The following is a 13,321-nucleotide window of genomic DNA, read 5'->3' as shown; positions in this document are numbered from 1 at the left end:
GAAATATTATCTTTCAGTGATAGATCAGATTTAATCCGATCTTATCAGATTTAATATTCATGTACGATTGATGAATGTAAAAATATCTTACACATATTTTATTACGTATTTTATATCATAAAAGTAATTATTTAAAAATTTAGATATAATTGAATGAGTATATTAAATATTTTATATATTCAATATTTCAAAAATTCACTAATATCAATTTTGTTATCTTGAAGAATAAACAAGAATTTTGAACCAGATTCAGTCTTCTTATATTCCCTCAAAATGAACATAGGATTTAATTTTCATATATAGGATCAATCAATGTCAAAATATTTTAAATATATTTAATTATATATTTTCATATTACCAAAAATAATTATTATTTTAAATTTATTATGTAATTCAAACCAACGAATATAATTAAATAAATATATAAAATATTGTATACAATCAGTTAAATAAAGTTAACTACAATAAATTTTGTTACCCGAAAAGCTAAATAAAAAATTTGAACAATAAATAATTAATGAAACGGATCCCAAATTTCCAATATCACATAGATAAGATAGATTCCAACTTCCAAGGTCATATTTGATTTTACAGTGTCGCCAAGAAAAACTAGTTATCTTTTCAATAAATTTTGAAATTCAAAGTCAAATAAAACGGGGCAGAGTCTACCCAAAATAAAAAGAAACAGAGATATGCAACAAACAAGGCACCGAGTTTCTTTAGGTATTATTCAATTATTAGAAAAAAAAATGTAATAATTTTTTTATTTTTAATATATTTAACAAAATTTTAGTAATAAAAATAAAAAAATATTTTTTAAAAAACTATAAATCATATTTTTTAAAATATTTTATCAATGAGTAATAGTTCAAATGACATTGTCTCTCCATACTCAATTAAGAAGTTGTTGGTTCGAAATAAAAAAAAATTAAAATATATTTTTATATCAGATATTTAAATATAAAATAATTTTTTTTAAAGATTAAAAATTATTTAAAAAAAGATATATTCGTAGAAACTCGAACAAATCCTATATATAGAGGTAACAAACACAGCTAACTGCAAACAAACCCTGGGTTCTGCAGTTTGCTTTTCACCTGAGATATGGGTGACATTGATGGATGGGCAAACATTCATTATGACATCTTGAAGGAAATTGCAGAGCACTTGTATTCTTACGATGATTTCATCCAACTTCGTTTAGTTTGCAAGCAATGGAACTTGAAACTTCCAGAGATCTCCAGCGAGATTTTGTGGCTGCTGTTACCTGAAGAATCTTCCAGTACTCATATTTATGAAGATGAGGAGATCTACCATCTCATGCAGTTACCTATTGCTGATGAAGTACCACTTGATATTCAGTCTCTTGATGAAGACAAGATCCACTATCTCAAGCTACCAGAGATGCAGACCAAATTGATCCGTGGTTCTTTTGGTGGATGGTTGATCGTCCTAGATATATACAAGGGTTCGATGTATATGTTAAATGCATTTACAAAGGTCCTTTTAGATCTTCCTCCAATATCAACTTTTCCGGATATAATTGACTACAATCCTAACAATCGTGGCTTTGAATATACTATTCGGGATTTCGGTGATGTCCGTATGGATGATTACGGGCCGCAGGAATATACTATTTGGGATTTGGGTGATGACGATAGGGATAATTACCGGGTCCCGAGCAGTATGATAAATAGGATCTGGGTTGGGAAGGTTATTATAAATTCATGTCCTAGCAATGACAATGAAGATTTTATGGCAGTTGCTATATATGGACTTCTTTGTACATTAGCCTTTTACAAACCAAATGATAAGAGATGGTTAGATCTTTCAACTAGAAAACAGGCGTTTGATGATGTCATATTTTTTGGAGAGAAGATATATGCAGTAGAAGGTTGTGGCCAGCTATACGAATTTGATATAAACACAAAGTCAGGGCCTGTAGGTGGTATTCATGAAGCCAAACCTCCCTCTGGTGCTGCGGTGGGTCCTTACCAGCTTAAATATTTGGTTGGGCGCGCTAATGGAAGTTTATTGATGCTGGTGAGACATTTTACCTATCGTCGTGGATTTTCTCGTACTTACAAATTTGATATCTATGAATTGAAGAAGAATGCAAAAGAATGGTGCAGACTACGTAGTTTGGAAAATTACGTAGTGATGATTGGATTCAACTCTTCTGTTCAAATGCTGCCTGCAAGTATTCAAACCAAAGGAAATCAAATCTACTTTACAGATAACCTACAAGATTGCAAAGAATGGGACGATGTCGAACATCAAGATATTGGCATCTTTGACTTGGACGATGGAAGTTGTCAAAGACTATTATCCGATGTAAAGTTCATGTGTCCTCCTGTTTGGTGTCATTCAAAATTTGTCTCAACAACTCAATTGGCTCTTTAAAGGGACACTTTACTGTACAGATTTGAGTAGTATAGAGAATATAATTCTTTTTATAGTTATTTTTTATTATTATTCAAAATGTGGATCCTACTTTTATTAATTTCTCTTTCATTCTATTAAAAGAAAAATTTGTAAACTTACATCTTTATCATATAATTCACTTTACAAAAAATATTAAACTTGTTTGAGTGAGCTTCTAAGAAAAGATCTTTTTTTAGTTATCTTTTTTTAAAAGATCTTATGGAAAAATAAAAATAATTTTATGTTTCGGTATCTCATGCAAAAAGATCTTTTTATCTATCAATTATGCTTTGGTATAACGATATAAAAGTACTTTTTTGTTTATTTATTAGATGAAAAATATCTTTTTTTAAGAAAAAAAAATCTTTTAAAAAAAATGTAAATTACAGCTTCTCAAAAAAGATCTTTTTTTTATTTTTCTAATACTTTTACTTTTACTATTAAAAATTTGTCAAACACGTTAAAAAATAAATAAAAAAAATCTTTTTTCATTATAAAAAAAGAATTTTTTTTATCAAAATAATGACGCCAAACAAACACATTAACTAGCTGCTTGTTCACTTAGTTTGTTGCAGCTAGATATTTAAGAGTTAGAGTTAATTAGCTTAACTTGAGTTAGAAGTTAACCAGAGTTTGCTAACCACAGTTAGATGTTAGTTGCTGATTTTAGTTCTGTATATAAACACCTTTGTGTAACTGAATCAGTTGAGGTTCATCATTAATTCCATTATTCTCTCGTCTTCTGATTTTTGCATGCCCTAACCGTTTCTCTCTCAACTCTCCTCTGCACTTAGAGCATGAGTTTTCAGTTACAGTGGATCTGGTTTATTTTGTTGGTGTTGTTGTGGATGCAATTTTTTTGTTATTGTGTGTAGTGATTTTGCTTTTCAATATGGATAGGTTGGTTTTTTTTATTAGATGGGTATGTAATTGTTATGGTACCCTAAACATTGTCTAATTTGTTAAAAAAATATTAAATAGTTAATATTTAATAAGTATTGAATATTTAATTTTTTTACCCTATAAAATAATTTTGGCAACTAAGGCACAAAAAATAAAAGACACTATAGAATTAGTCTTTATGATAAAAGTGTTATACATGAAATTTTGATATATATGGATAAAAAGTGTGATGTGTTATTTTTCTTCTTAAAATTACGAAATTATTTATATCATTAATAAAATTTGAAAACCAATTATATTTATGAGTGTAAGGACTGATAATATTATATAAAATTTGAAAATTTATTTGTGTATATTCATAAATAAATAAAAGAATTGAAAAATAAATTTATTTTTTTATTTGTCATTATTTGAGTATTTTATATAATAGTTATCTTTTATACTAAAAAATATCATAAAATGAAAGAAGTAGATCTATATATTCGTAAATCATTTCTTAATCAATATTTAGAAACACGTTATACAGTAGGTTTGTAGAAAATACATTAGAATATTTATGTATAATATAATATTTACTATGTATTTTAAAATTAGACTAAATAATTCTATCAAAAGAATTTTATTAAATGATTTTAAATTACTTAAATTTTTTAACTCCAAAGAATACTTTTATTTATATTATTGTATTTTTTGGAGCACCGCGCGAATTTAAATCTAATTATTAGTGATTGTTCACTTATTGTAAATCATTACATAAGGGAGATTGTAGATTTAACTCTCATTTCCTTCACTATATATCTAATTTTTATAAACTATGTGTGATATATAAAGTGCGAGTAAAATAAGGTAGGGTACACCCTAAACCCGTATCCTACCTTACCCATGGACATATTCGGACCATACTCTATCCTATTCGTAGCGAGTCGAGTAGCCTACCTTATCCGAATGAGTTGAACCGGATTGAATATCCGTGAATAGGGTATGAATTGTCAGCCGTGTTTAGAGTGCCTTCACTTTTTGTTAGAATGTAATGATAATATGATATATTGATCATATTCAATGGTATAACCACTCATAATGGGACACGTCATTCTACCAGTTATATATTTTATTAAGAAAAATATAGGGTACTAATATATTATTTGCCAACTTCTGTCAATTCTTATTTATAATTGTGTTTTATGAAAGTGTGTTTGTGGATGTGTCTAATAATTAATATATTTTAAATACATATATAAAGAGACACATCGAGAAAATATATCTATAAAGACACTTCTATTAAACATAGCTATAAAAAAGACATTTTTATTAGACACATCCACAAACACACTTCTATAAAATACAATTATAAATAAGAGTTGGCAGATATGTTGTTGGTAACGTAGCAGAACCGATTTTATTATTATATATTGTGTTGGCAGCAACATGAAAGTTGACTTGAGTTGAAAATTAGAAAAGAAGGATGTGGTTGATGAGCAGAAAAGGAGGATCTGGATTTTCATCATCTTCCACTGCAGAGCAAGTTACTCATGGCATTGATGCCACTGGCCCCACTACTATTGTCACAGGTTTCTGTTTTCCTTAACGTTTTTTGTTATGTTCTATATTTATTAGAGATATAATTATTTATTTGTTTAACTTAAATATTTGTCAAAAATTATATTCTGATATGATATTAAAATTTTTATGACTTAAAATTTAGAATTTGATTCTTATTTAAAGCAAATAATTAGAGAAAAAAAAAACTGCCTATACAACAATTCATGCCTACTCCTATCAGTATTATACTATTATATCATCAGATAATGACCTCAAATGTGCATTTTGGTTGCTGTTGGGCATTCTAATACAGGGGCAACCAGTGGTATTGGTGCTGAAACTGCTCGTCTTCTTGCTCTGCATGGCGTGCATGTGATTATGGGGTCAGAAATATGAATGCTGCCCAATATGTCAAAGAAGCAATACTTAAGGAGATTCCCTCAGGCAAGATCGATGTTATGGAGTTGGATCTTAGCTCAATGGAATTTGTTCGGAAATTCGCATCGGAGTTTAATTCCTCTGGTATATCCTAATGTAAGAAGAGTACTTTGTAATTTGGTATGAAAAATAATAGGATATTAATATATTATTTGTCAATTTATTATTAATAATAATTAATTATTATATTTTAATTACAATTAATATTGATATATATAAAAAGACACATTTATTAGACATAGTTATAAAAAGGATATTTTTATTAGACACATTTATAAAGATATTTTTATTAAAAACACAGTTATAAATAAGAGTTGATAGAAGGTGATAGAATCCTTATTAACTACGTAGCAAAATTGATTTGGTATTCATTGTCTTTGTCAATGCACTTATGACATGTTTCAATCTTTCAATTATATTTTCAGTTTAGTCACGCCTTTGTGGTTTGTTTGCTGCTTGTGTTTCTAAGAAACAGTGCAGGAATTCTTCCGACACCAGAGAATTTTGTTTGTGATGGATCGGAGTGTCCTGCTCTATAGAATCCATTCATGCATTGATCTTCTGCAGCATTTCCTGCAGCAAGCGACACAGGTTTTTGAATTGGTCAAATTGCGATTCCATCACATCTAATCTCCCTTTAAATCGGTGAAATTGTTTAAGGAAGGAGTGATAGAACACGAATTGTTTAAGGAATGAGTGGTGGAGTACGAATTGTTCTTGAACAATTACAGAAATATAAAAAAATATTTATTTAATATGAAAAAAAAACATCATAATGCATAACAAAAAAAATATCCAATTATATTTTGGCAAAAATAATTAGATATCTATAAAATTTAAAAAAAATTATAAATTTTTAAAGAAATAGAGACATTCACATTTGCAATACAAAAAAATTCGAAAAATATATAAAAGAACATTCATTTAGTATAAAAAAAATATTCTGATACTAGCAAAAAAAATTCATATATATTAACTTATTTTTATTAAGATGAGTTTTAAGGTCCAATCTATTAAAAAGTTAGCAGAAATTGGCTGAATCCTCTCTTAGTTCCCAACGGAATTGGTTAAAATATTATATTTTATGGAAATTTTTTTAAGACATTTATTGAGCCACTATATTATATATATAGCACATAATTTTTTTGGTATTATAGCAGTATTTAAATATACCATAAATACGAAACATTAGAAATATTTTTATAATCTACTATTGAAATTTGACTTTTACTATATTTTAAATAAAAAAAAGAAAAATAAAAAAATAGACATAAGAATAAGTTTCAAATATATCTAGCAATTTTTTAAAAGGAATGTTAAAAGATCAGTAGAATTTATTATTTTTTATCAGTAGTTAATTATCAATGTTTAAAAAAGTAGACTAAAAATATATTGTTAGATTACTAAATTAAAAGAAATAAATTAATAACTAAAAATGGTGGCCAAAAACAATAAATTCTGATGTTCTTTGAATATTTCTTATTCCTTAATTCAAAAGATAAAAGATGAATGGATAATCCAGCCATTTTATTAATAGGGGTGAACGCAGATAGGAACGGATATGGCCAAAATCTTGATCCGGTCCACACTAAAATTATTGGATCGGATTTAATATCTGCAACTTTTTAGTTTGGATCCGATCCGCACATGTGTGGATCGGATCAGATTTTGGATATATCTACAAAATATATAAATATTTTAAAAATTTTATTTTTATTTAAAAGATATCTTTTCTACTCTTTTAAACATGTTTACTCTTAAAATATTATTAAACATACTTTTCTTAAATAATAAAAATAAAATTATATATATATATATATATATATATATATATATATATGATCATTATTAATTGAAATAAAACATAAAAATAATATTTACTTATTTATTTTTACGGATCTGCAGATACCTACATAAAATTCGCAATCAAATTCAATATTCTTGCGGATTGGATCAATATCCGTAATTTTTAGTTTAGATTCAAATAAATACCACGAATTATGCGTATCATATTCGATCTATGAACACCACTATTTATTGATCACGCTAATTCTTTTCCTCACAAAAATTAGGTGAATTGAATTTTTGTGTTTTGTTTTCAGATGTAAACATTATTTTCCACATTATTTTCTTTTTAAATACTTCTAGAAAATAAAAAATTTTATTGAAAAATAAAGGATCCCACCTAAAACTCCTTGAAACTAAATTGGAGATAGGTACTCTACTGATGATCTCATTGATGAGTTAATTTCATGGATAAATCCCAGAGTTTCTTGGCCATAAGAGTGTCAGTTCCATGGGTGCTTGGCTTGGACACATTACAATCTGAGAAATATTGGCCACTAATTCCCCTCACTTGTGGATGCAATGCTACATAGCATGTTGTTGCTGCTCCCTACAATAACTCCCAAATCCAAGATTAATTAGATAATTAAGGTTTAATACTTGATGAAATTTATTTAAAAGAGAACTTAGCTTTAATTTTCTTAGAGAGTTAATTGACCATGTTGAAAATCTTGAGGAGTGCTAGGGGCAGCATTTTTGTTAAATTTTAGCCAACATTTAACCATCAAAAGAAAATTGAATGATTCTATACCATTAGATGCAATCTCACACCATTAAAAATATCATTGATGGCTAATTAATGACTAAAAACTATAAAATCTGCTGGCCCTTTAGACTTTCTCAAAAATCTTTTCACCAATTGTTAATAAAGTTTAGAGTGCCAAATAAAGTTGCATATTTAAAAATACTTAGTAGTCCATTTATTTTTGTTAATGTAGGACTGTAAATTAAAATTATAACCATGTTACGGGTACATCAAGATCAGTCATTAAAATCAATTACTAATATAAAATACATTTTGAAATACAAAATACATAAAAATAAGTTAAACAATATATGTATTTATACATAAATACATGATAACTAATTTTGGTAATTAATTTTTAATGTATAAATAGTATATTTGTTAAAATTAAAGGAATAAAATACAAGTAACTGTTTGTAAACTCTTATTTGTTTCTTGTTTTCTTCTACCCATATTGCCCCTGAACTTCATTTAGACCTTAATGGCTTAAATAATTAAATGTAACTTACTTGCTGGAGGGTTTTAATCTCATATTTCCCAAGAGAATTAATTAGCTCTGCATGAATCAAACAAAACATAGTAACATAAATTTTGCAATAATATAGGGTGTTGGATTATGTAGAATATTTCATTATTTAGGATCATAAATAATGCAATTTACAGAATTCTATGACAGAACACAAGCAATGTGGTAGTTAGTAGTTACCGGGTGGTATAGAGTCAACAAGATGAGGATCTAAAATATTGGTGACAATAGCTCCCGGATGAAGAGAATTAGCAGTTATATCTACCCCTTCTTCCTGATCAAGATGCAAAAATTGATATTAAATACATCAAACAAACACAGAGATATTAGAGTCTTTTCTATATTTTGCATAAAATTTGCATAGATTTTTTATGATAAAATTATTTATATAGATCAACAGAGATGGAATTTTACATTTTTCAATTATAAAAATTATAATATTACATCATAAAATTATTTATTTTAAATTAAATTTATAAAGAAAAAGACACGTAATTGTATTTTTAATATCGTATACCGACCGATACAGATCCATTGTATAGGTATGCATATTGTACAAAATGAAATGAATATACAAAATATTTCTTTCTATAAACCTAATAATATATTAAAAGAAATATTATAAGCTATCAGAATTTATTATTTTTTATTATTACTTAGTTATTAATTCAATTCTTTTAATTTAATTTTTTTCGTCTAATAATCTAACAATATACTTTATTCTATATCTTTAAATATTTATGACTAAATAATAACAAAAAATAATAAATTTTAATGATCCGTTAATATTTTTTATATATTAATTAATAATATAGCATATATACCTTAAGACGTGTTGCAAGCTCATTGGCATGTAATATGTTGGCAAGCTTTGATTGGCCATATGCATACCACATGTTGTAACTATAAAGAACAAATCAAGCATAAATGCATAATAATAATAATTAATGAAATTATATATGCGAGTTTTAATTTAGTCTCTGAAATTTTAATTGTCTTTATTTAATTTCTAAACTTTACAAATATGACTCACATTAGTCTTAGGATAATTTTCGGCACAAACACGTTGATGAAGTACTGATATGAACAACCAAATGCCATACTGAAACTTATAAAACGATATCGTTTTGGTTTTAGTTTTAGTGTTCAAATAATCCAAAAACAACACCAAATCACTTGCTTTAGAAGAAAAAGTTTTAATAAATATCATTTACAATTTTTTTTTACTATTTGAGTGCCAAAACAAAAATGATATCGTTTTATAGAGTCAAACGCGATATCTAGTTGTCCACTTTAATGTTTGGTTAATATTTGTGCGTCAAAAATTATTACAGTGACTAACATGAGTCACATTCTTTAAATTTAAAAATTAAATAAAGATAAATAAAATTTTAAAAATTAATTAATGCTCGTGTACAAATTAAGAGACCAAATTAAATATTATGTAGATTCTACGAAAATCTATAACTAACTATATCCATTAATTAAGTAAATTTGACAAACTCCACTATAATTTAACTTTGTAAATATATTTAGGCCAAATCTTATTATTAATTACCTTGATTTATCATTATTTGTATCAAATTGAATTCCTTCGGGATATGTGTATCGGTGACCGTCCGAGGAGATATTAATTATTCTTCCTTCTTTCTTACTTTCATAAGCTGTTTTCTTCATGGTATCTAACAAAAGATCTGTCAAAAGAAAATGACCTGCATAATTAAAAAGAAAAAAATGTTAAAGATCATTCGTAATCCTAATTTACCAAATATAAAAAACATTCAATCCAGTTATAATTGAGATTTTACGTAAAACTAAAAACTTAAAATATGAATCATAAAATCGTCCTCTCTTCTAATAAAAATGATTAGAATCACTTGACTTAAATAAAATCATATCAAACTATTTTAAGAGTTGAATTGAGACTTTTAATTATGATGAATATATTTTACACGCACCTATATGGTTTGTGGCAAATTGTAGTTCAATGTTGTCTTTGGACAGAGTAAAAGGAGTTGCCAGAATTGCTGCATTGTTTCTAAGAATTACAACAAACAAATTAAGTAAAAAAAAGACAAATATTATTAAATTATTTTTCTATTTTAGCACATGACAACAATAAAAAAGTCTCACGACTCACAAATTCAATTCAACATAATACATAAATTCAGTTTTAATTTTAGCCTTATCATCTTATCTTATCTTTATCTTTATGTTATTTTCTTATCTTATCTTTACTTTTATCTTTCATAGACAATACTCTATATATATTTAATTTTATTTTTATAATTCAATCAATTAATAATCAATAAAATTTCTTCATCTTTTTCTTTTCTTATTCTTTCACAATTCTATCCTTACTCATATGAAACAGTTATATATGTGAATCCAATGTTATGATGTTAGTGTTCATACATTAGGATGTTGAGTGGGAGACCAGAGGAATTGAAATCTGACACAAATTTGCGGACAGATTCCATTGAACTAAGGTCTAATTCCATGGCATCAACCTTAGCTGTTGGAATCTCCTTAAGAATTGCTTCTTTCACATCTTTTGCAGCGTTCGTGTTTCTCACCGCCATTATCACGTGCACACCACGCAGAGCAAGAACTCTTGCAGTCTCTACGCCAATGCCTCTTGTTGTTCCTGTTTTTACAATTATCATTTGAATCCAAAAAAAAAATTATGAAAACTCACCTACAGTTGTTTTAATCTAAAATTACTAGCTAAGAGTCAGATAATTTAATATATTTAATTAAATATTTATTTAAAAATTTTTAATTATCAACTTCACATTAATTATCAATTTTATATAGGTTTAATTATTCTGTTGGTCCATATAGTTTTGTGAAATTTTCAATTAGGTTCTTATACTTTTTTTTAATTGGGTCTTGTACCAATTTTTTTCAATTAAATCTCTCTTAGTAGTAATTGGCTTAATTTTATAGGGACTCAACAAAAAAAAAAAAATTGGTACAAGGACCTAAATAAAAAGAAAAAAAGTGTAGGGACCAATTAAAACAAAAGTTTTGGTGCAAAAACTCAATTAAAAGAAAAAAAAATATAGAGATCTAATTAAAAATTTTACAAAACTATAGGGATTAATAGAGTAATTAAACCTTTTATATAAAAACTGCATGTAAGTCTTTACTAAAAAAAATTGCAACAAAATTTGGAGAGGAGATTAAGAGAGTTTATTAGTGTTAACGGTTAACAATTAAAATACAAATTACTCTAGTCAACTTGGATGATATCAATATTACACATCATAATATTTTTCAATTTGTAAAATTATTGATTAATAGTCAAATTAATTTTAAAAGATTACATATGAATTAATTTAATTTAATTTAAGATTTTAATTTAATTCTTAAAAAATGATAATGTGGATTAATTTAGTCTTTTTGTTAATATTTTGCGGACAAATTGACTTATACATCGTTTTTTCAAAATTCATTTTAAATATTGACCCATAAAACTACAAACTAATATCCCATAAAGTGTGACAACTATTATTTATATTCAATATCTTTATCTTGAAAAATAATTAGAAATTCTAATTCATTTTTAATTAATTTTTAACTTTTAAATAAAAAGATTTTGAATTTTTTTTTGATATTTTTAAAAATAAAATATATATTTAAATTTTTACTATTAAAAATTTAAGAAAATGTATTAATTAAGACTTTTAATCATTACTGATATTTTAAGGTAGCCTTAGCCCTTAGGTATAGCAAATAAAAAAGTTTTAGATATAATATATTAATATCACATTATTTTTAAGAAAAGTCAAAATTAGACAATAGGGGCAGGGTAATAAGCTAACCTAAGCTATCCTAGCTTAGGGAGACAAAATCTTTTGACCCAAAAGTGAAAATATGAAAACTTTAATATATTCAGGAAGAAATTAAAGAAGAAAAGAATGGAAGTCACAATTTGACATTAGAAATAAGAGAAGTTAAAGAATAAATGACCATTTGTATCCATAAAAGATGAAAACACTAATATATGTATTTACACTAAATCGAAACTAAACTTATATTCACGCAAGATGCCTTTTGTGTGATAAAAGTACACTGTCTTTAGAGGGTTGGAGTGCCACGTCGGGTACTTTTGTCACACGGAAGACATCTTACGTGGGTACAAATTTAGTTTTGATATAATATGGGTACATACGTCAGTGTTTTCATCTTTTATGGATACAAATGATCATTTATTCGAAGTTAAATAATAAATTAAGTATATACATAAACCTGTGACAATAGCAGTGAGGCCAACCCCATCGATTCCATGAGTAACTTCTTCAGCAGTTGAAGAAGCTGAGAATCCAGAAGAACACATTATATTTAATTTGATGAGTAACTCTTTCACTCACTCTCTGACTGTGGTTGATACTTTTGATAGTGTGTGTTGGGAGTGATGCATGTTATATATCACTTTCTCACATGCCGTCTTTGGATACCATCCTTAAATCATTGCTCTTAGTCTATCATTTTAATTATATTCTTTAGCCGGCTAAATTAAACCATACACTTTATGGTCAATATTTGAGATTAATACTTAATAAGATTATTAATGGGATCCTAAAATATTAACTTTTTGTTCTCCAATGAGTGTGTATAGAGTGTTACTAAACAAAATTTCAGATGTGGACTTATCAACTATGTTTTTGTTGTCTCTACTCATTTGAACATATTACAACAAGCATCACAAATAATTGGTCATACACACACACGCAAGCAAGTGCTTATTTAGGGTAGTACCATATACCCCTAAGTTCTATTTTTTTTCAATTTTGTTCCAAAATTTTTTGATTTACATCAAATATACACCCGGAGGTTAAATTTTCAAAAAATTTAAGACCAATATAACAATAATGCATGAAAATTATGCTTGATTT

The 13,321-nt window shown here is 26.7% G+C and overlaps 2 protein-coding genes across 2 annotated transcripts; one reads left to right on the top strand and one right to left on the bottom strand.

The window, feature by feature from the left end:
• The first annotated feature begins 1,104 nt into the window (after window positions 1-1,104).
• LOC112749430 (F-box protein SKIP23-like) lies at window positions 1,105-2,403 on the top strand. Its single transcript, XM_025797679.1, has one exon. The coding sequence runs from the start codon at window positions 1,105-1,107 to the stop codon at window positions 2,401-2,403; it is 1,299 nt and encodes a 432-aa protein (XP_025653464.1).
• Window positions 2,404-7,335: 4,932 nt separating this feature from the next.
• LOC112751823 (short-chain dehydrogenase TIC 32, chloroplastic) lies at window positions 7,336-12,898 on the bottom strand. The gene is made up of 8 exons (XM_025801097.3): window positions 12,675-12,898; window positions 10,836-11,067; window positions 10,379-10,458; window positions 9,979-10,132; window positions 9,245-9,323; window positions 8,601-8,694; window positions 8,404-8,450; window positions 7,336-7,699 (listed from the first exon to the last, which is right to left on the bottom strand). The coding sequence occupies exons 1-8, from the start codon at window positions 12,760-12,762 to the stop codon at window positions 7,538-7,540; spliced, it is 936 nt and encodes a 311-aa protein (XP_025656882.1). The 5' UTR covers window positions 12,763-12,898; the 3' UTR covers window positions 7,336-7,537.
• Between the last annotated feature and the right edge of the window lie 423 nt (window positions 12,899-13,321).

The sequence above is a fragment of the Arachis hypogaea genome, chromosome 15, assembly GCF_003086295.3.
Source record: "Arachis hypogaea cultivar Tifrunner chromosome 15, arahy.Tifrunner.gnm2.J5K5, whole genome shotgun sequence".
In the NCBI taxonomy this organism is placed as follows: domain Eukaryota; kingdom Viridiplantae; phylum Streptophyta; class Magnoliopsida; order Fabales; family Fabaceae; genus Arachis; species Arachis hypogaea.
Note: the sequence above shows the minus strand (reverse complement) of the source record. Positions and strands in the feature narration are given on the sequence as shown.

Excerpts from the sequence above, each read along its gene's own strand:
- LOC112751823 (XM_025801097.3), bottom strand. The coding sequence starts at position 12,762 with ATGTGTTCTTCTGGATTCTCAGCTTCTTCAACTGCTGAAGAAGTTACT. Across the intron at positions 11,068-12,674 it reads CCTCACTGCTATTGTCACAG|GAACAACAAGAGGCATTGGC; the intron begins GTTTATGTATAT and ends TTGTAAAAACAG. Across the intron at positions 9,324-9,978 it reads ACAAATAATGATAAATCAAG|TTACAACATGTGGTATGCAT; the intron begins GTAATTAATAAT and ends TGTTCTTTATAG.
- LOC112749430 (XM_025797679.1), top strand. The coding sequence starts at position 1,105 with ATGGGTGACATTGATGGATGGGCAAACATTCATTATGACATCTTGAAG.